We start from the raw sequence: 19,754 nt of genomic DNA on the forward strand, positions 1-19,754 counted from the left end.
CAGGGACATACCGTGACCAGGCCTGCTTACCCTCACAACAGGGACACACCGTGACCAGGGCTGCTTAGGTAAGCATAACTCTTACCTCTTGTCAGGGTCCCAAAGACAGACCGGAGCAGGACACTGGATTTCTTTATTTGCTCCTTTTCCTAATATGACCACATTTACTATGATAAACCTCCTCTGCTTTTCACTTTTACTTACCTGTTAACTGGCCAAGCTTGCTGTGGCCGGGGCCCAGGCCAGAGGGTCTGTTTGGCTACTCATCTTAGGAGTAGGAGGAAACGAAATAATGTTGAGAAATGAGATTATTCCATTTGGCCAACCCAGGAAGACTTCCTTCCTGAAACCCACAGGAGCCTGCCAAGCAAAAGCCAGGGGATGTCCAAGTGCCAGGCTTCTGGATTTGTGAGTTCTTTTCAAATCTTCTCGGCACTGGGCTGAGATCGAGTGTCTGCTCTTGGCATGTGATTACCTGCAGGACGCTGGGACTGAGAGGAAAAAAAGAAACCTTTCCCCCCCAAGGAACTAGAGGTATGTGACACCACCACCCAGCTTCTTAAGGGAATCTATTACATTACCATGGAAAGTGTCTAAGAAAAACAAGAAAAGGGGATAGTTAGACCATGGGCCTGCTCCTTATTTAACAGTAGTAAAGACCACAGTTGATACCATCTGTCAGCGCCAGGCTGGATGGACAAATAGACTGCAGTCATGGGCTAGAAGATTCTCCATTGCCGAGGTGTCTCTTCTTCAACTCATCTACTCAGATTTAAAACAATCCCAGGTGAAATCTCAGCACACTTGGGGGGGGGGGGCGATTTATAAGCTGACTCTGGGGTGTCAATACACAGGCTGGTTCCCTTATGTCGTCTGCTCTCCCCGAAGACAGGCTCAAATTTCTCATGGGGTCACTGCTTCCATGGGGTGATTTCATCATGGGGTCACCATCTGTGTCTTTTTTTTCCCCCTTGGTTTTTTGTGACAGGGTTTCTCTGTGTAGTTTTTGGTGCCTGTCTTGGATCTCGCTCTGTAGACCAGGCTGGCCTCGAACTCACTGAGATCCGCCTGCCTCTGCCTCCCGAGTGCTGGGGTTAAAGGAGTGTGCCACCACTGCCCGGCATCATCTGTGTCTTAGAGTTCACTGTTCTAGACTTCAAGGTGACTGAGGGTTCAGGGAAATGACTGAGACTTTCAGGTGCCTTTTCAGGGGTCTGGAACAAGGCAGAGAATGCCTTGGTTGGCTATCATCTTCATGACGTCAGCCCTGAAGGGGTATGAGTCAGGTTAGGGCCGAGCCCCAGTCTTTAGACAGACACTGAGCGATCAGCATGCTTCCAGGCAGAGCTAAGCAGAGGGCTGGTCCAAAACAAAAGGAGGCTGAATCCAGGCCTTAATCCAGAGTCTGTGCTTCTTATCAAAACGCAACTTCTAAACACCTGTTCAAGTGCTGTGTTGTTTACAAGCCTTCTAAAGCTGTGACCTGCTGTGGGATGTTCTGTATAGCAAATATGTTAATAAATAAAACACTGATTGGCCAGTGGCCAGGCAGGAAGTATAGGTGGGAGAGGAGAATTCTGGGAAGTGGAAGGCTGAGTGAGGGAGACACTGCTAGCCGCCGCCATAACAAGCAGCATGTGAAGATGCCAGTAAGCCACGAGCCACGTGGCAAGGTATAGATTAATAGAAATGGATTAATATAAGATAGAAGAACAGCTAGCAAGAAGCCTGGCATGGCCATACAGTCTGTAAGCAATATAAGTCTCCGTGTTTACTTGGTTGGGTCTGAGCTGCTGCGGGACTGGCAGGTGAGAGAGATTTGTCCTGACTGTGGGCCAGGCAGGACTAGAAAAACTCCAGCTACCTGTTGCGTGTTATTTTGTTTGTGTTCTGACAAAGCTTGCCTGGAGATGAGAGGGCAGAGCTAGCCACTAGTTGACCATAGAGGCCAGGCGGTGGTGGCACACACTTTTAATCCCAGCACTTGGGAGGCTCACGCCTTTAATCCCAGCACATTCGGGAGGTGGAGACAGGATCTCGGGCCCATTCCGTCTGAGGATTGTAGAGGTAAGAAGTCTCTAGTGGCTGCTGCTCAGCTTCTCTGATCTTTCAGGTTATTACTCTGAAATCTGACTCCTGGTTTTAGTTGATAAGGCTAACTAGGATCACTCTTCAGTGACCAGCCAAGACTATAGTTCTGATGAAAGGGTTGACTCACATAGACCAAAGAAACACAGTCCTTTTGGATCAATTCTTCAAAATTGGTTGAGTCTGACTTTTATTGCCCCATATGTGTTCTTCTATCTGATGTGTGTGTGTTCTGTATTGAATCGCAGTAAAAGATACCTCTTCAGTTGGATCTCTGAGGTTGGCACACATCCTGTTTGCCGGCATGTTGACTTCACACTGGTTTTTCTTTCTCAGATGTAAGATAATAGTTGACTCATTTTGGTCTAATTTTGGTGCTGTACAAATAATACAACTAAAAGCAACTTAGAGGAAAAGGTTTATTTCATCTCAGGGCAGGACGTCAAAGGCAGGCCTGCTTGCTAGTCTCCATGGCATTACCTCTCAGCACAGAAGCACAGCAGAAACCATAGAAGAATGCTGCTTGCTGCTGGTTCATTTGCAAACCAGGCTAGGCTAGCTTTCTTGTCAGTCCAGGACTACCTGCCCAGGGAATGGTGCCACCCACAGCGGACTAGATTCCCTTCTCAGGTCACTCTGCGGTCAAGCAGTTAGAGCTAGCGAGGATGGGCCTTCCATTAGCCGTGACTTGCAGTTGAAATTCAGTATGTTAGCTTATTCATTAATTGTCCAAATCTGTTTTACTATTTTCCTGCTTTTGTAATTAGGATTTTTCCTTGTTTCTTATATTTCGTCATTTTAACATCTTCACCCTGTATTAGCAGATTCAAGTTTAGAAGTGGGCTGGGTGTGGTGGCACATGCAGTGCCCTAGTCCTCAAGGAGGCAGGAAGATCAGAGAAACATAACTGTATCTATCAGCTAGATCAGCAGTCTTCAATATGTGAGTCATGACCCCTTCAGGAGTCAAATGACCCTTTCACAGGGGTCACCTAACACTACCTGAAAACAGATAAATTTACATTACAATCCATAACAGTAGCAAAATTGCAGGTATGACATAGCAACAAAATAACTTTATGGTTGGGGGTCACCATGACATGAGGACCTGTGTTAAAGGGTCGCAGCGTCAGGAGGTTGAGAGCCACTGTTCTAGATGAACTGAACATTTTTATCATTCTATAGTGACATTCTTCAACACAAACACAGCCAGCCAAGCTTTCTTCTGGCTGCAACTTGACTGGCTTTTTTAATACACATCTCAGTCTTGCTGTTTTCTTACATTTTTGATTTAGCATTTATAAACCTGTAGTAGGATTTTGCTTCCTACTTCAACCTGACAGTCTTTATTATTTGGTCTGGTCCACTTATGTTTATTTTATTTTATTTTTTGAGACAGGGTCTCTCTATGTAGCCCTGGTTGTCCTGGAACTTGCTATGTAGACCAGACTAGCTTCAGAGTCACAGAGTCTCTGCTTCCCAAGTGCTGGGGTTAAAGGCGTGTGCTACCACACTTAGTTTACCTTTGTTTATGTCTGTGTACCAGACCCAGGTCTGTTGCCGTGGAGTTTAGAGTTCTAGATGGTTATGAACTGCCACGTGGGTCCTCTGCAAGAGACAGTGTTGTCAACCAGTGAGCCAGCTCTCCAGCCTGACATTAATTTAAAGCATTATGTGTGCATGTGTCTAAGTGAGGGAGCGCGTGCCAGGTTTGGGAACTGGTTCTTTCCTTCCATTGTAGGTTCCAGGGTCAAGCACTTCTACACTAAATCATCTTGTTTTACCCCAAAACACATGACTAAATTACTGTAACTAAACTGCACCTTTTTATTTTCAGTGCTGTGAACTGATCCTAGGCCTCCTGCATGCTGGCCAAGTGCTCTATCACGGGGCTAGCCTCCCGGCTTCCACTGCACTTTCTTGGACCTATTTGACTTTTTAGACTGGTACACTGTTGAAGAGTATTTATGAACTGAAAAACAAACCCACTACAATCCTGCTTTCCTTAAACCTTTGTTTACTTTTTAAGGTTTTCAGTTGTGTGTGCAAGTTCCTGCGGAAGGCTAGAAGTGCAGGATCCCCTGGAGTTATAAGCAGTTGTGAGCTGAATGTGGGTGCTGGGTACCACTTGCACCCCTTTAACAGTACATGCTCTTCCTGCTGAGCCTTCTCACCCTGAGTTTTATTTTTTTGGCAAAAGGTTTCATGTAGTCCAGGCTGGCGTCCCATTCCCAACCTCCAGTGGCTGGGCTTCAGACTAAAGCCACTATGCTACATTTATGTGGGGCCGGGAATTGAACCTTGAGCATTCTGCCCTAGGAAAGCACTGACAGCTGAGTTTCTCGGCCCTTTTTGTTTTTTCAAGACCGGGTTTTCTGTGTAACAGCCCTGGGAACTCGCTTTGTAGACCAGGCTGGAATTACAGACGTGAGCCACCACCTCCTGGCTTCATTCTTAACGTCTTGTGTTTTCCAGACAGGATCTTGCTAGTGAGCCCAGGCTGGCCTGGAACTCATGTCTCAGCCTGAGTACTGGGATTACAGCCTTATCTATGAATATATGTAGTGAATACACATACACTTCATGGACACACTAAACTCATGTGTGTTCCTGTGCGTACATGCATGCCACAGTGTGGGTCCTGGGGACTGAGCTCAGGTCATCAGGCTTGGCAGCAAGTGCCTTCATCGGCCGAGTCATCATTGCTGGGCCTCTGCCATCCTGAAGTTTGTAGAACTGAGTGTAAAGGAGTGTCGCCATCTAGTGGTCATTTAAATAGGTTCTGAAGGTAATTTTAAGCAAGAGAGAACAAAACCTTTCTGCCTCAAAACCATTGGTGAGAAGGGACACATCCTCATGACCAAGACCACACATTCTGAGGCCGACTCAGCCAAGAATTTAACATTAGTTTTGTTATTTACTGTGTGATTTGGGGGCAGAATATCAAATTTCTCTGTGCCCACTTGAGTTTAAACTCAGACCTCATCAAATATTATGAGCCATCCTCATGATGGAGCTACAACAGTGCCCCCTGGAGTTTACTGAAGGTGTGCACTAGACCGTGGGATTGCAATGTTTTTTTAAATAAATGCATTAGTGTATAAGGCGTGTGTCAGTACAGGTGCATGCCACATCACCCAGGCGGTCACTGGACAACTTCTGGGAGTCAGTTTTCTCCTTCGGTTCTGAGATAGAATTGATAGGTCAGTTTACCCCCGCCTTCCCCCAGGGTTTCTCTGCCCTGGAATTTACTCTTTAGATTGGGTCTGGCCTTGAACTCAGAGATCTGCCTGCCTCTGCTGGGATTAAGGGTGTGCACCACCATGCTTGGCCTCCTCAAATTCTCCATCCTCCTGCTCCAGCCCCTTGGTCAGCTGAGATTACAGGTGCGCACCACATCTGGCCCTACACTGGGCTTAAAGTTTGTATCCTAGTCACTCATGCCGATGAAACCTTAGCAAGCAGTACTCTCGGACAGGGACTTAGTTCCTGTTCTCTTCTCCTGCCCACCAGGACCTCACTAGGTGAGCGGCATACATCTACACAGAATACTCGAGTATACATGTATGTAAAGTCACCTTGACTTACAATAACTTATTTAGGTTGACACATTATAAAAGGAGTAAGCTCAAGACAGAAAATAACTACACAGAATGCCAACAACTTGGGAGAAAAAGGACCTCAATCATGAAATGGCATAAAAGATTTAATTTCTAATGTCTATGACTGCAACAAATTAATCAAAGGGCAGTTACCACAGTCTATCTCCAAAAATGACGGGGACAGTAGGTAGATGTGTCCCAAGCTTCTCCTATACCGTAGTCCCTAAGATTTGGGGACAGGGCCAATCTAGAATAGACTTCTGAATTCTTCAACTTTGATAGGGTGATGTTCGTATGTCAAACATTGTATTTTGCATTCAGCAAACTTAATCTTACCAAATGTTCTTTAATTTCATAGACCATATGAAATATACTATATAGGCACACAACAGTTTTGCAGTACAGTTTCAAAGTGTATACAGATTAGAATACAGAGGTTAAACACTGGTGTACTGACCACAGCTTGAACTTTAGATAAACTTCATAGAAAAAGTACAATTCAATATCAGCCAATTGAAAACTTTACTCTTCTCATAATATAAAAAATGGTAATTTGAGATACAAATTTTTTTACTAAACAAACTATATATAAACATTTAAAATAATCATTAAAAACTCGACATTAGAATTTATAAAGATTCACTATAAAAATATATCGGCAGTCCCTTCTCTTATAAAGGTACCCTTGGCTACATTACAAAATAGTCTCAAGGCAAGTTGCCTTGGTAACTACTTTAGAACCTGACAAACCTACAGAAAGATGATTATAAACCCTCTCGGGAAGCTTTGGTGTACATCTTCTTCAGGTTATTGAAAAGATTTTAAGGGCATTTGTAAACACTTCATTCTGTTAAAGCACAAAAGAGTAATGCTCTTCAACTGCATACAGGATTAGAGAATTAAAAAAAATTATTATATCCTTGTGAAAAATTGCCCTTACCTTCCAGAAGCAAAAATCAACTATTTAAAACTGTCAAATTTTCCATTCTGATAAAAATGTTACAAATCACCATCTTCAGATCCTGTGCCCTTCGCCTGTTAGAACACTTCTCAAAACCCCTCAAGTCCAACAAAAGCAACTATTAAAACTCATTTAACACACCTGACAATATGACATGTAACAATCAGACCACATAATTTACATACTTAGTAACGTATTATGCTTTCTTTTACATTTGTAATTTAGAATTTATTGGCAGGGATCAAACACACACACTCACACACACAAATGAAAAGGCAAATCTTCGGAAACAAACAGTAAGAATACAAACTGAGAGGGAGTGGGTTCTTCCCAGTGCTGCTGCCGCCGCCGCCGCCCCTTCTGGCTGGACGCTGTCTAAGTTCCATTGCTGATGTCCATTTCCTGGAGTACTTGCCCTGGATCTTCCAGTCCTACCAGCAGCTTCCTCCTGCTCATCTCCACTTACCCTCTGTCAACTTGTGCACTGTAAGAACCTAATACAAAGTAGCTTCTTTGACCTCTGAATTTATAAAACTCCACTAAAAAGAAATCCACCTCATTTTAAAGCAAGTCCATAAAAATACTTTAAAGAATCAAACACTTTTATGAGAATAAAGATCCTTCAAAGTTTTTAGCTCTTCTATTAGAGTTTTATTTTGGTTTTCCAGAACGGCGACTCGGTTCTCCAGGCACTTCACGTACTCCTTCTTCTTCCTGCGGCATTCTCGAGCGGCTTCTCTAAACACAAGCACGTAAACAGGAGAACAGACGTGAGGGATTCTCGACTGTTTAGTAGAGACGGTCTTACTGTGCAGCCCAAGCTGGCCTCAAATCTTGCTCCTCCTGCCTCATCCGCTTCTCAATGCTGGGATTGTAAGCATGTGCCACCACTAACTCCCATGAAAAACTAAGATGTCATCTAGGAGAAGACAGGTGACTCAGTAGTTAAGAGCACTTGTTGCCCTTGCAAAGGACCCAAGTTCAGCTCCAGTGCCCATGTTGGGTAGCTGTAACTCCATTGGGGGCGAGGGAGGTATCAGACATTTCTGGCTTTTACACACACACACACACACACACACACACACACAGCGATAATTTGGTAAACACACGTACTTGTATAAAACCCCAATGAGACACAATTCCATTGCCCTAGAAGCCTTCACCCTCCTGGTCAGCTCTCCACCAGGCCATTGCTATCCTGTCATCCAGTCCTGATGTATTTGAGTCAGCTCCTAATTAGTGCTTTTACTGGACAAGCTTTTGCTCTGTAGCCTAGGCTAGACCTAAGTTCTGAAGACCACCTGCCTCAGCCTCTTGATTGTGGCAATTACAGACACATGTCTTCACCACAGTCTTTTTTTCCGTTTCTAGAGACACTCATTATGTAGTTCAGGCTGCTCAGGATATTATCGTGTCTGGCTCCCCACAAACTTTTTTAAAAAAGATTTTATGTATTTTTTAGTTTGAGATTTATTTTCTGTGTATGAGCACTTGAAAGTGCTCATGGAGGCCTAAGAGCATGGAGGAATATATGGGTGCTGGAAATCCAACTTGGTCCTCTGGAAGAGCAGTCAGTGCTCTCCAACTTAGAAGTGGCACCCAGTGACACGTATCCAGTATCCATCCCTTCTCAGTGTCTCACTGAAGCTCCCCCGGCCCTGGGTATCTCAGGAATGCACAGAAGCCCTGGGCTTCACCATGCTAACACCTTAGTTACTGCAGAGGCTCCTCAGTCCAGTGCTTCAGTTCAGATCCCCAAATGCACACACAAGGCTGGCGCAATTTCTTCTTTACAGGTTACTGTGTTCCCTTCTCTTTAGTTCTCTGCTGTCTCTACTACAGTTCTCTTACATAAAGTGCAAGCATTCTTCTTGATCAGGAGAATTGTCAGTAACAGCATTCCGTCACACAGAACTGGTGGGTCTAATGTGTCGGGAATGCTTCTCTCCTCCTCACATGGAGGGAGAGCAGCTCTGACCTCTGCCTAGGAGGCCTCCCTCTTGGGAAAGCCCCTGAGATGCACCTTCGTCTTTCCTGGTGTGCAGCCTCTGGAGCTGCTCTGCCCATTTGTGCTGAGCCAGAGCATCGTCTGGTATTTTCTTTTCTTTTTTTTCTTCTTCGAGACAGGGTTTCTCTGTGTAGCTTTGGAGTCCTGGAACTCACTATGTAGACCAGGCTGGCCTCGAACTCACAGAGATCCGCCTGCCTCTGCCTCCCGGAGTGCTGGGATTAAAGGCGTGCGCCACCACCGCCCGGCTTGTAATTTTAAGACTCCTCTGTTCATCATACACACGAACCTCGTACCTATTTTTCTACTTTACTACTCCCCAATCTCACATCTGATATTTTTAATAGTTTGCCCATTAATTTAAATTATTATTTATTTGCTGGGCATAGTGGCAAATGTTGGTGAGTTTCAGGACAGCCACAACTAAACAGTGAGACCCTGTCTCAAAAATCACCAAGAAATAAAGGAAATTATGTGTATGGGTGTTTTGCCTGCTGCACTTGGAGGATCCTCATGGACTACAGTGACAGATGCTTATGAGCTGCCACTGCTCTAAACCAGCTGTCTTTCCAACTTCTTTTTTCTTTGGTTTTATGAGTGTCATGTAGCTGAGGATGGCCTTGAACTCCCAATCTTGCCTCCACCTCTCAAGTGCTGAGATTGAAGGTGTGTGCCGCAATGACCAGCTCAAAGGTTCTCATTTTAATGAGGTCACATTCATTAATAATTACACTATTTCCCTGAAAGCTATCTTGTTTTGGAATCCTTTCCTATACTTAGGCTATAAAATTATGTACATTTATATTAAAGCCTTAAATCTCACACTTTATACATTAAAAGTTTTTTTTTTTTGGGGGGGGGGTCAAAGTTGAGCTATGTAGTGCCAGTTGACTTCCAAGGTCACAGCATGTACCAGGCCTAAAGCTCTTCTTTTTTCTTGCTCTGCAGAGTGGGATGAGTTACAGTCTCCTTATGTGGCTCAGGCTGGCCACCTCCCAAGGGCTGACCTTCTGGACACAAGGCAGGGCTAGCTAGTTCCCCCCACCCCACCCCACCCCAGCTCTTTCTGTATATATTTGTTAGAGTTCAATGTCTGGAATTTGTCAGAGCTGTATTAAGTGCTTTTATCCAGGGCTCTGGGGATCTGTACAAGACAAGAACTCATTAAGTGACATTTTTAGCTCCAAGTGTAGTGACCTCATGAAATGTAACCTATGCAGTGCCCCAGCACAGCAGCTCCAAGATTGTTCCCATCTCTTCAACATATCAAAACTAGGTAAGACATGACTTTCAGCTGGATGGGGTGGCACACGCCTTTAATCTCAATCATCAGGAGGCAGAGGCAGGTGGATCTCTGTGAGTTCAAGGCCAGCCTAGTCTACAGAGTGAGTTCCAGGACAGCCATAGAGCAGTGTGAAACCCTGAGGGTCTAGTTCATCACTAACCTCATCAGAGTCTTAGTTTCTTTCCTACAGGTTCCACGTTTCATCAATCTTTAAAAACTGTACGTAGCTGGTCATCTTGTGAGAAGTAAACCCCCATCTTTTTTGAGACAGGGTCTCATGTAACCCAGGCTGGCCTCCAACCTCCCCTGAACATCCTGAATTTTACTTCCACCTCCTGCCTGCGCCACACCTGGTTGTGTGTGATACTGGGGATCAAACCAAGCTTTGCATACATGGAACAAGCACTCTTTAACACTTAAGACCCTTCCTTGGAGTTTCTAGATACAGCTCTCATCAATTTTCTTCTATTTACATATGCACTTCATTTATCTCTTCATCTCTTGGAACCTCCAAAATAGTCTCTGTCTTTTTACCAAACTCATTCATAGAGACACAAGCAAATGATAGCAATCCCTACTGTCACGTTTTAGTAAAGAAATGTTTTATTTTTAATTAAACTTGTATGTATCCACATGATTCTTTTATGCTAATTTTTATTGCTTTAAAGACATTACCTTTGGTCTCTGTGTGTGTGTAGCTGAAAAAACCCAGCCACGCTTTAAACTCCCTCCATCTGTGACTCGGCTTCTGCTGTCATTCCTTGTTTCTGGGTCCCTGTTCTCCTCTTGCACACAGTACATAAAGTTACCCATTATATATGCATTTTCTCCCAAGAAGCAAGTTTTCCTGCCTGATATATTAAAGTGAATGTAGTAATATGTCTAAATGCAATTAAGGGGATGGGGGCATGGCTCAATTGGTGCAGTGCTTGTCTGGGATGTACAAAGCCCTGGGCTTGATCCTCAGCATCCTCAGCACCACACAAGACTCCACTTGGTGGAGTCTGACAGTCCTAGGACTCAAAAGTGGGAACAAAATCACAAAGTCATTGTTGGCCACACAGCCAGTTCCAGGCCAGCACGGGCTACACAGACAAATGAAAAAAAAAAAAAAAATATATATATATATATATATATATATTTAAGAAGGAGGTAAATGTTTCATGGTGATTGAGTTAAAATAGTTTTAACTTGGTGTATGGAAGGGGACACATGTGCCACAGGGCGCACAGGCACGGAGGTCAAAGGACAGCTGTGTGGAGCTGACTCTCTCCTCCCACCTTCAGGTCACTAGGTTCCAGACGAGAGCCTGGATCTGCTGAACTATCTTGATCTGTGATTTACCCTTTTTTATTTATTATATACAGTGTTCTGTCTACATGCCAGAAGAGGGCACCAGATCTCCTTACAGATGGTTCTGAGCCATCTCTCCAGCCCTTGATGCTTCCATTTTAACCATCTGCTGGAGTCACAAACTGCCCACCGAAGATGGTAAGTTCTTAGAAATGTAGTGTATATTCGGACTCTTCAAATGGCTCTTCCTGTCTCTGACTCTCTCCTTGAAGATGTATATGGAAGTCAGGCCTCTTATAACCCTATAGTGACCTTCATGCTTGGTGAAAGCTAAGTCAGGCCAGAGCAAGACCTCCCAGCCATCCATCCATCCAGACTGAATGAAAGGGCGACTCCAGGGAGCATGTAAGCCAGAAGATGAAAGGCTGAAAGTTTCTGTGGTCTGCCCAGATCAAAACAGCCGTAAGGTTCCCGTAATCCAAGGTCTACTCTAGAGAAGGCCCTGAATCTCTTGAATCTGGAAGGGTGAGAGAGGTGAGAAGTATACAGAGGTAGGTCCATGAAAGAAGCCATTCCTATGGTATGGAAGTCGAACAATGGGTGCAGGAGAGATGGCTCAGTGGTAACTAAGAGCCCTCGTTGCTCTTCCTGGTGACTCAGGTTTGATTCCAGCACCCACATGGCAGCTCACATCTGTCTATGTAACTCCAGTCCAAGAGGACCCAATGCCCTCTTCTGATCTCTGTGGGCACCAGACATGCATGTACTGTACATACATACATGCAGGCAAAAGTACACACATAAAAACCCACACGAACAAAAAACACTGGCTGCTCTTGCAGAGGACCCCAGGTTCAATTTCCAGCACCCACTGGTGGCTCACAACCATCTATAATTTCAGTTTCAGGGATCTGACACCCTCTTCTGGCCTCTGTGGGTGCCAGGCACAGACATACTCACAGAAAATATCCACACACGTTGAAAAAAAAAAAAAGTAGCAGGGCTGGAGAGGTGGCTCGGCTGTAAGAGCAGACCTGAACCGGCTCCCAGCATCTCTAACTCCAGCGCCCGGGAACTAAAGCCTCTGACATCATGAGCGCCTCCACACACAAAAGTAAAACAAAAACTCTGAGCGGTGGTGGCGCACGCCTTTAATCCCAGCACTCGGGAGGCAGAGGCAGGCGGATCTCTGTGAGTTTGAGGACAGCCTGGTCTACAGAGTGAGTTTCAGGACAGCCAGGACTAAACAAAGAAACCCTCTCTGGAAAAATGAACAAGAGGAGCTGAGAGTTCATCCCACCCCTTGTGAGTGAGGTTCAAAGGGCTTCAGAAACTTAGTTGTAGATTCCTATAAAGGAAAGGATCTCAACCTTCCTGATGCTGTGAACCTTTAATATACAGTTCATGTTGTGGTGACCCCCAAACATAAAACTATTTCAATTGCTACTTCATTAACTGTAGTTTTGCTACTGTAAATAACTCTTTTCCAATGGTCTTGGGTGACCACTGTTCTAAGGACTGGTGGGTACAGCTCAGTGACAGGGGTGCTTGCCTAGCAAGTGTAAAGTTTTGAGTTTTTGATTCTCAACACCAAAAATAGAAACAAAACATCAAACTCAAGGGAACAGAACCAAAAGAGGTAGAGTCTAAAGATGTGATACTATATTGCTACAATCTCTCTTTTTTGCATGCAGGTACTCTGAGGCTAGAAGGTGTCAAATCCCCTGGAGCTGGAGTTACATCCATCCAACATGGATGGTGGGCATGACACTTGGATCCTCTAAAAGAACAGCTGGGTTGGTGGTGTACACCTTAAATCTCAGCACTTGGGAGGCAGAGGCAGGTAGATCTGTGAGTTCTGGGACAGCTAGGGCTAACACATCATGAGGCCATGTCTGAAAAAACAAAACCAAACAAAAAAGTGGTGTGTCCTCCTAACTGCTAAGCTAGGTTTCCAGCCCCTACCACCGACTTTTGGTAAAATTAAAAACTTCCGACAGACAAGCTGTTTCATATGGATAAGTAAACACTGAATCCACTGGTGAAGGAGGCGTGAAATGACACAGGATTCATGATTCTACATGGACTTTTAGCTTTACGGAAGGTGGAGGCAGGGTTTGAGGTGACCAATTCTATTTTGGAAGATGTTCTAGTTTGGGGAAAATGCTACCACCAGCATAACATGGTACAGAGAAATTATTAGGGAAAGGAAGTGTCACATGTCACTGCTCTCCACACCAGCTGTCAGTGAACAGCAGCGTCATTAACAGCAGCTGCTGGCACCCGGGGGTGGGGCTAGCTGCTACACTAAAGGCTCAGGTGATATTGGTACTGTTTAGCACGGTGTTAGCTTGACAAACTACAGTATGTGTCTTATCTTTCCAGCACACACGGCTGCTGCACCTTGCATGGGTTGCTTACTTTGGCATTTGCTGTGCTAGAACCACAGCACAGGATCTCTAGGGTATGCTTAACAAGGAAATGCTGTTTGAATAGCTTTGCTTAACAATGCTATTTCAACTTTAGGTGTTTTGCCTGCATGTATGTCTGCATATGTGTGCACTGCCCAGAGAGGCCACATCAGATGTAAGGTCCCCTGGAATTGGAGTTAGGAGCTACCATGTGGGTGCTGGGAATTGAATCTGGTTCTTCTGGAAGAGCAGCCATTGCTCTGAGCTGCTCTTTATCAGAGAAGCATCTCTCCAGCACTAAACAAGGTTATTTGAAAGGTTGTAGTCAAACTGAAGAACTCTAGGTGACAGGCCATTTACTGCAGATACTCACAGATGAACTCACTGATCCCCTGGGCATGAACTAGACATAACCTACTACACAGTACAACGCTGACCCAAACCTCCTTTCTGATTACCCAGTTAGGTCACATGACTACGTTGAGACGTGCAGAACCTTAACCACTCTGGAAACTGACCTACCTGTTTTTCATCAGCCGTATTTCCCTTTTGAGTTGGGGGTCGTCAGTCTTTGTTGTCTGAGATGTAAGAGTCACAGGAGAAGTCATCACCACAGTCTGTGGCAGTGAAGTGGCAGACGGTGTGGTTCGGATCTGGTAGGTCTGCATGTCTCCTGATGCAGCTGTGGAGCCAAAACAGTGAGTTTTTCATCAAGTGCCCCAGAAAGGACATGGACATGTCTGTAGATAAGGAGCACACTTACTCTGTACGACCACCTGGTTGCTTGGGACGAGTATTTGCTGTCCATCTGAAGTCTGTGCGTACTGGAGGATTGTACCTTGCTGAGTACTGCTGGAATTTGTCATGGCTAATGTCTGCAGTCCCTGCACTCCATCTGTGCCTGGACTGGCCAACTGTAAGGCTCCGTTTGGTGCAATGGCAACTTTAATCAAACAGAAAAAATTAGTTATAAGGCTATATAGTAATTCAATGAAGGGAATAAAAACTAAACATTTAAGTAGGTTTGAAGGCAGGCCGTGGTGGTGCATGCCTTTAATCCCAGCAGAGGCAGGTGGATCTCTGTGAGTTTGAGGCCAGCCTAGTCTACAGAGCCAGTTCCAGAACAGTCAGAGAAACCCTGTCTTGAAAATCCAAAATACATAAATAAATAGAGAATAGGTCTGAATGTAGTTCTACTTGGCAAAAATCACTAAATACTATTGATGATGTAATGTCTTCCTAAAATTTTATACTTTAGACATACTACCTGAGATTTAGTCTCAGGCAGTGTAATAATATACAATGAATCATAAAAATAGCGTATTTTGGAATTCATGGACATTTCATGTTAATGTTGCCACAGAAATTTCTGGGGCATTAATGAGAGATCTAATGGCTAAGGATTTATTTTTGAGATAGTTATCTCACGTAGCCTAGGCTATGCTCAGACTCTATATGGCCAAGAAGGCATGTTATATCACCATGCTTGTTCTAATGGCTAACTTTTTTTCCTTGGGATGGGGACAAATAAACAAACGTTTTAGGGTTTTATCTGAACTGGGCATGGTGACACACCTGTAATCCCAGCACTTAGGAGGTATGATGATCATGAGTTCAAGACCATAATAGGCTAGCATGGGTATTTAAAAAGTGGAGAATTAGAATATTGTGTTTTAGAGGTTAGAGATAGGGCTTAGTGAGTAAAGATGCTTGCCTGAGGACCTGAATTCACCTGGTATCTTCACACTTCCTGTGCACACACACCAATTAAAACATTAAAAAAAAATTGTCTTGCCAGGTATGCTCCCCCCCTTTAATCCCAGCACTTGGGAAGCAGAAGCAGGGAGGGGTCTCTGAGTTCAGAACTTGGTCTAGATAGCCAGTTCCTGGCTAGCCAGGGCTACATGTGATATCCTGTCTCAAAAATAACTGAATAATGCATTATTATGAAATATGTAAAAATATAAGACATTAAAGTTAAAATTTTTTCAATGCATTTTAAAAAGATTTTTAAATTGTGTGTATGTAATATGTTTATCTGTGTATGGGTCTGTGCTTGTGTGAGTGTAGATACCCTGGGAGTCTCAAAGAGGGTGTCAGATACCCTAGAATTGGAGTTCTAGGTGCATGTAAGTTCTCAGACAGGGGTGCTGGGAACCCATCTTGGGTCTTCTGCAAGAGCAGTACATGTTCTTGACCTCTGAGCCATTTCTCCAGCCCCTTGAAAGTATTTTTGATACTTTTAGGTACTATTAGCCTAGGTCAGTCTCACTCATGTTTTCAGCTCTTTCTACTGCAGACACTGGCTTACATGTCACTACTTAAGTGATAAACAATGTAGCCAGGTGTGGTGGTGCACACCTTTAATCCTAGCACTCCAGAGGCAGAAGCAGGTGATCTCTGAGTTAGGCCAGTCTGGTCTACAGAGCGAGTTTCAGGACAACCAGGACTACACAGAGAAACCATTTCAAAAAACACCCCTCAAATAATAAGAAAAAAAAAAAAACCCCAACCAACCATCAATAATTAAAAAAGAAAATGTAATGTATTCATTCACCAGATTCGACTGCAGACATCTTCACTGAATCACACCCATGTGCCCACTCTCTTCAGTGACACACCCGAGAGGCGGGACTAAACAGATGCCCTATAAATCTGTATCAGAACTCCACACCTTTTCACATCAAAACTAAGTACTGTTTCCCTCTCCAACTTTGGCTACCTGGAAGTCACAACCTAGCCATCTGTACTGGAGTGCTGTAATTGAAATGACTTTTCCAGAAGCTCCTACTCAACTCTACCACATGCACACAGATTTGCACATACCTCACTCAGTACACGACTCAATGCTATTTTAGATAGAGAGTCCTTTTGAAATAATAGTTGCAAGTTTTCTCAATTTCTTCTCTGTGCAACAGATTCTCACTCTCAAAAATCTGTAACAGTCTCATTATCTGTTCTAATTTATTTACTCTAGGATAGAGGTGACTGCTCTCCATACCTTGAAGTACCCACCATCTCTGGTACACACCTGTCCTAGCCCTCTCATACGGACTGATAGTAACATATATCAAATATGTGTATGGAATACTTATAGCTGCAGATGACTGTGTTTGGCTATCAGATATACGCAACAATGTACTTTTTCTTTTTGCAACATGCCCTCTTTTAATTTACCGTGTGTATTTATTTACCTGTCCTATTTATTCTAAAGCTGCACTATTCAATACAGTAGCCACCATATAAAATTAGAAAACTCCAGTCCCATTTCAAGCCCTAAATATCTGTCCCGAACACTGTAAACACTGCCACCACACACAGCAGTCCCACTGGACTCCACTGCCCCAAACACCAGTCTGGAGTTGTACTTGTTACACTCACCACTTGGAATCTCTGCCTAAGCTTCCTTTTCTGAGCTGCTGCCTTTGGCAGTCTGTGTGTTGGTGGTGCCAGTGAGTGAAACAAGTGTTCACAACAACAGAGCACATTCGGCTCTAGGTAAGCCAGTGTTAGTCTCCACACTGTCACTTCTGCAGCCACATGTCCAGAGAACTCTGGAGCGTGCACGGGAACTGTATTTTAAAGAGCTGTCCCACAGCTGGAGAAATGGCTCACTGGGCAAGAGTGCTGGCCGCACAATCAGGACACCGGAGTTCAAGAGCGAGCTCAGGGAGTAAGTCAGGTGTCCTATGCACACCTCTAGTTCTGAAGAGGTGTGGAAACAGGGATTGCTGGAGCTTGCCATCTATGTCAAGTTTAGGGAGAGACCCTGGCTCAAAGGAAGAGGTGGAGCTCAAAAGAGGAGTACCCCTGACTTCCTCTTCTGGCCTCTTTGTGTGCATATACCTATGCACACAGAAAGACACACGAAGTCAGCCTTAAAAATTAAAAAATGAAAAAAAAAATGTCCCTTTAAGTGATGCTTTAAACAGAGGAATGAGGTTAGCATGAGACTAGACTATCCGTGTTAGGAAATGGCCAACCAGGGATAACAAGCTCAAAGACCTGAAGAATTAAAACAAGCTGTGTGGGCTAGAGGTACACAGAAGTCTGTGGCCAGAAACTGAGCACAGTCCTTAGGCCTGGGACACTACTACACTAGGTGGAAAAGAAAGCCACTGCAGGGCCTGGAGCAAGAGTCTTATTTGACAATTTAATCCTTACACGGTTTGATTTGGTTTTAGACGGCCTCCTTTATTTAACCTAGGCTGGCCCCGAACCTGCTATATAACCAATAATGATCTTGAACTCCTGAACCTACTGCCTTTGCCTTCCTAGTTTGGGATTACAGGTGTGGGTCACCATGACCAGTTTAGTTGATACTTTAAATAGGTAACTTTGGTAAAGCATGGAAAAGAAAGTTAAGGTAATAACAGGAGCCAGGCGACAGAGGATTGGAGGCTCCATGCAGAGATGTAGGAAGTGCTCAGTGGTTAGAGGGGCTGAAAAGTGGTCAAATGGGACAGGCACTTTACGAAGGGGCCAGTCAGACTTACTAGCATTTTCTCTTTGGTGCTGGGAATTGACCCTCAGACTGTATAAGGAAGGCAGTCAAGCACTTCACTGTCCAGCTAGACTGGGACTGCCAAGCAGACTTGTGAGTGGTCTTACATATCAACATTTATCAAAACTCCCAAAGTGATGGATAGACGACTGGCCAGGAAAATCGAGGAGAAAAGCTTACATGTAAATGGCATCACTCATGAGCTGAGTGGGTGCTAGAGAGGAGGAGCTGGAATACCTTCCTGAGTTCCACCACTAAGATAATCTTAAGGTTTGCCAACAATTTAACAAGAAAATATGGGGAAATCTAGGAGATGGAAAAGCATAAGCCCAATATTATAAAAGACATAAGTATGCTTAGCAGCACTGGGTGTGGGAGCACACACCTTTAATCTCACAGGCAGAGGGAGGCTGGTCTCTGCTAGTTACAGGCCAGCCAGAGCCACACAGAGTTCATTGTATCTGTTAACTTTGTTAAATGTCATTTTAACAAATGCAAGAACTTCATTTCCTAAATGATTGGGCAGAACACTGGCTGGGGTGTGCACACCTTGGACTGGCAGACACACTGTGTTCCTTGACTTCCCTTTCCACCCTCACTAGTCCCGAGCTGGGAGTCACACCACAGCCAGCAGCTTGGTTCTCTACACTGACGGCCCAGTACTGCGCATGGTGCATGCTACCGTTGCATCAAAGTCTTAGTTCTTCTTCATCCTTAACCTCAAACTGAAAATATAACTTTCCTGTTTAATCTTCTAATACAGAAGTAATATTAATTTCCACCAGCATTATTAAGGTCCCAGACCTAAGGGGACCAAAGAGCACATGTACATAGGATTTCCCCTCTCCACAAACTATCTCTAGAACCAGACAGATGGAACTGAATCCTGGCTCCATTACTTACAAGCTATTTGACATTAGAGATAATATCTAATGGGGGGAGAGGTGCAGCATGTACACAGGAGAGACTGTTCTCTGAGGCAGTCTCATTACACAGTGACGGTCCAGGGACTCACTACGGAGTCCTGGCTGGCCTTGAACTTCAGTATCTCAAGTGATAGGATAATGGGCCTTGCCACCACACCAGGGGAAACCTATCTACCTTTCTAAATCTCTACTCCTTCACCCACGGTCAACTCCTATCTCACAAAGTTGCTGAGGTCATGCAGAAGCACACATGTGTTACTAATGGCAGTCTTTCTGTAGACATGTCTTTCCACAGTTAGTTTTGTGTGTCTACTATACATGGAACAACTCTATACATACTGTATTGTCCGCTGCTGGTCTGATAGATGGGGGTTGGAACAGACATAGACGTGACAGCAGAAATACCAGGACTTTCTCCGTCTCCTTTTCTGCCCCGTGTATCTTCAGAAGAGAGGTCTTTCAAAATTTTCCTGTTAAAAAACAAAACAAAACAAAACTCTGTTAATGACAGTGACTTACAAAGACAGTCTCGGGCTGGAGAGATGGCTCAGAGGTTAAGAGCACTGCCTGTTCTTCCAGAGGTCCTCAGTTCAATTCCCAGCAACCACATGGTGGCTCACAACCATCTATAATGTGATCTGGTGCCCTCTTCTGGTGTGCAGGCATGCATGCAGATA

The 19,754-nt window shown here is 44.4% G+C and overlaps 1 protein-coding gene across 8 annotated transcripts in view; it reads right to left on the minus strand.

The window, feature by feature from the left end:
* The window catches only part of Atf1 (activating transcription factor 1), a 63,450-nt gene that overhangs the window by 12,221 nt on the left and 31,475 nt on the right, over positions 1 to 19,754 (minus strand). For 3 of the 8 annotated variants that reach the window (XM_059247339.1, XM_059247340.1, XM_059247341.1), the window contains 4 exons: positions 19,417 to 19,547; positions 14,411 to 14,590; positions 14,170 to 14,329; positions 6,016 to 7,388 (listed from right to left, as the gene is read on the minus strand). In XM_059247339.1, coding sequence (XP_059103322.1) covers positions 7,244 to 7,388; positions 14,170 to 14,329; positions 14,411 to 14,590; positions 19,417 to 19,547 — 616 coding nt within the window. In that variant the 3' untranslated portion in view covers positions 6,016 to 7,243. Of the gene's footprint in view, positions 1 to 2,771; positions 2,901 to 6,015; positions 7,389 to 10,616; positions 10,795 to 13,094; positions 13,132 to 14,169; positions 14,330 to 14,410; positions 14,591 to 19,416; positions 19,548 to 19,754 lie in introns of those variants that run through there. The other 5 variants (XM_059247335.1, XM_059247338.1, XM_059247343.1 and 2 more) reach the window with 4 other exon arrangements.

This window comes from Peromyscus eremicus, chromosome 20 (assembly GCF_949786415.1).
Source record: "Peromyscus eremicus chromosome 20, PerEre_H2_v1, whole genome shotgun sequence".
In the NCBI taxonomy this organism is placed as follows: Eukaryota; Metazoa; Chordata; class Mammalia; order Rodentia; family Cricetidae; genus Peromyscus; species Peromyscus eremicus.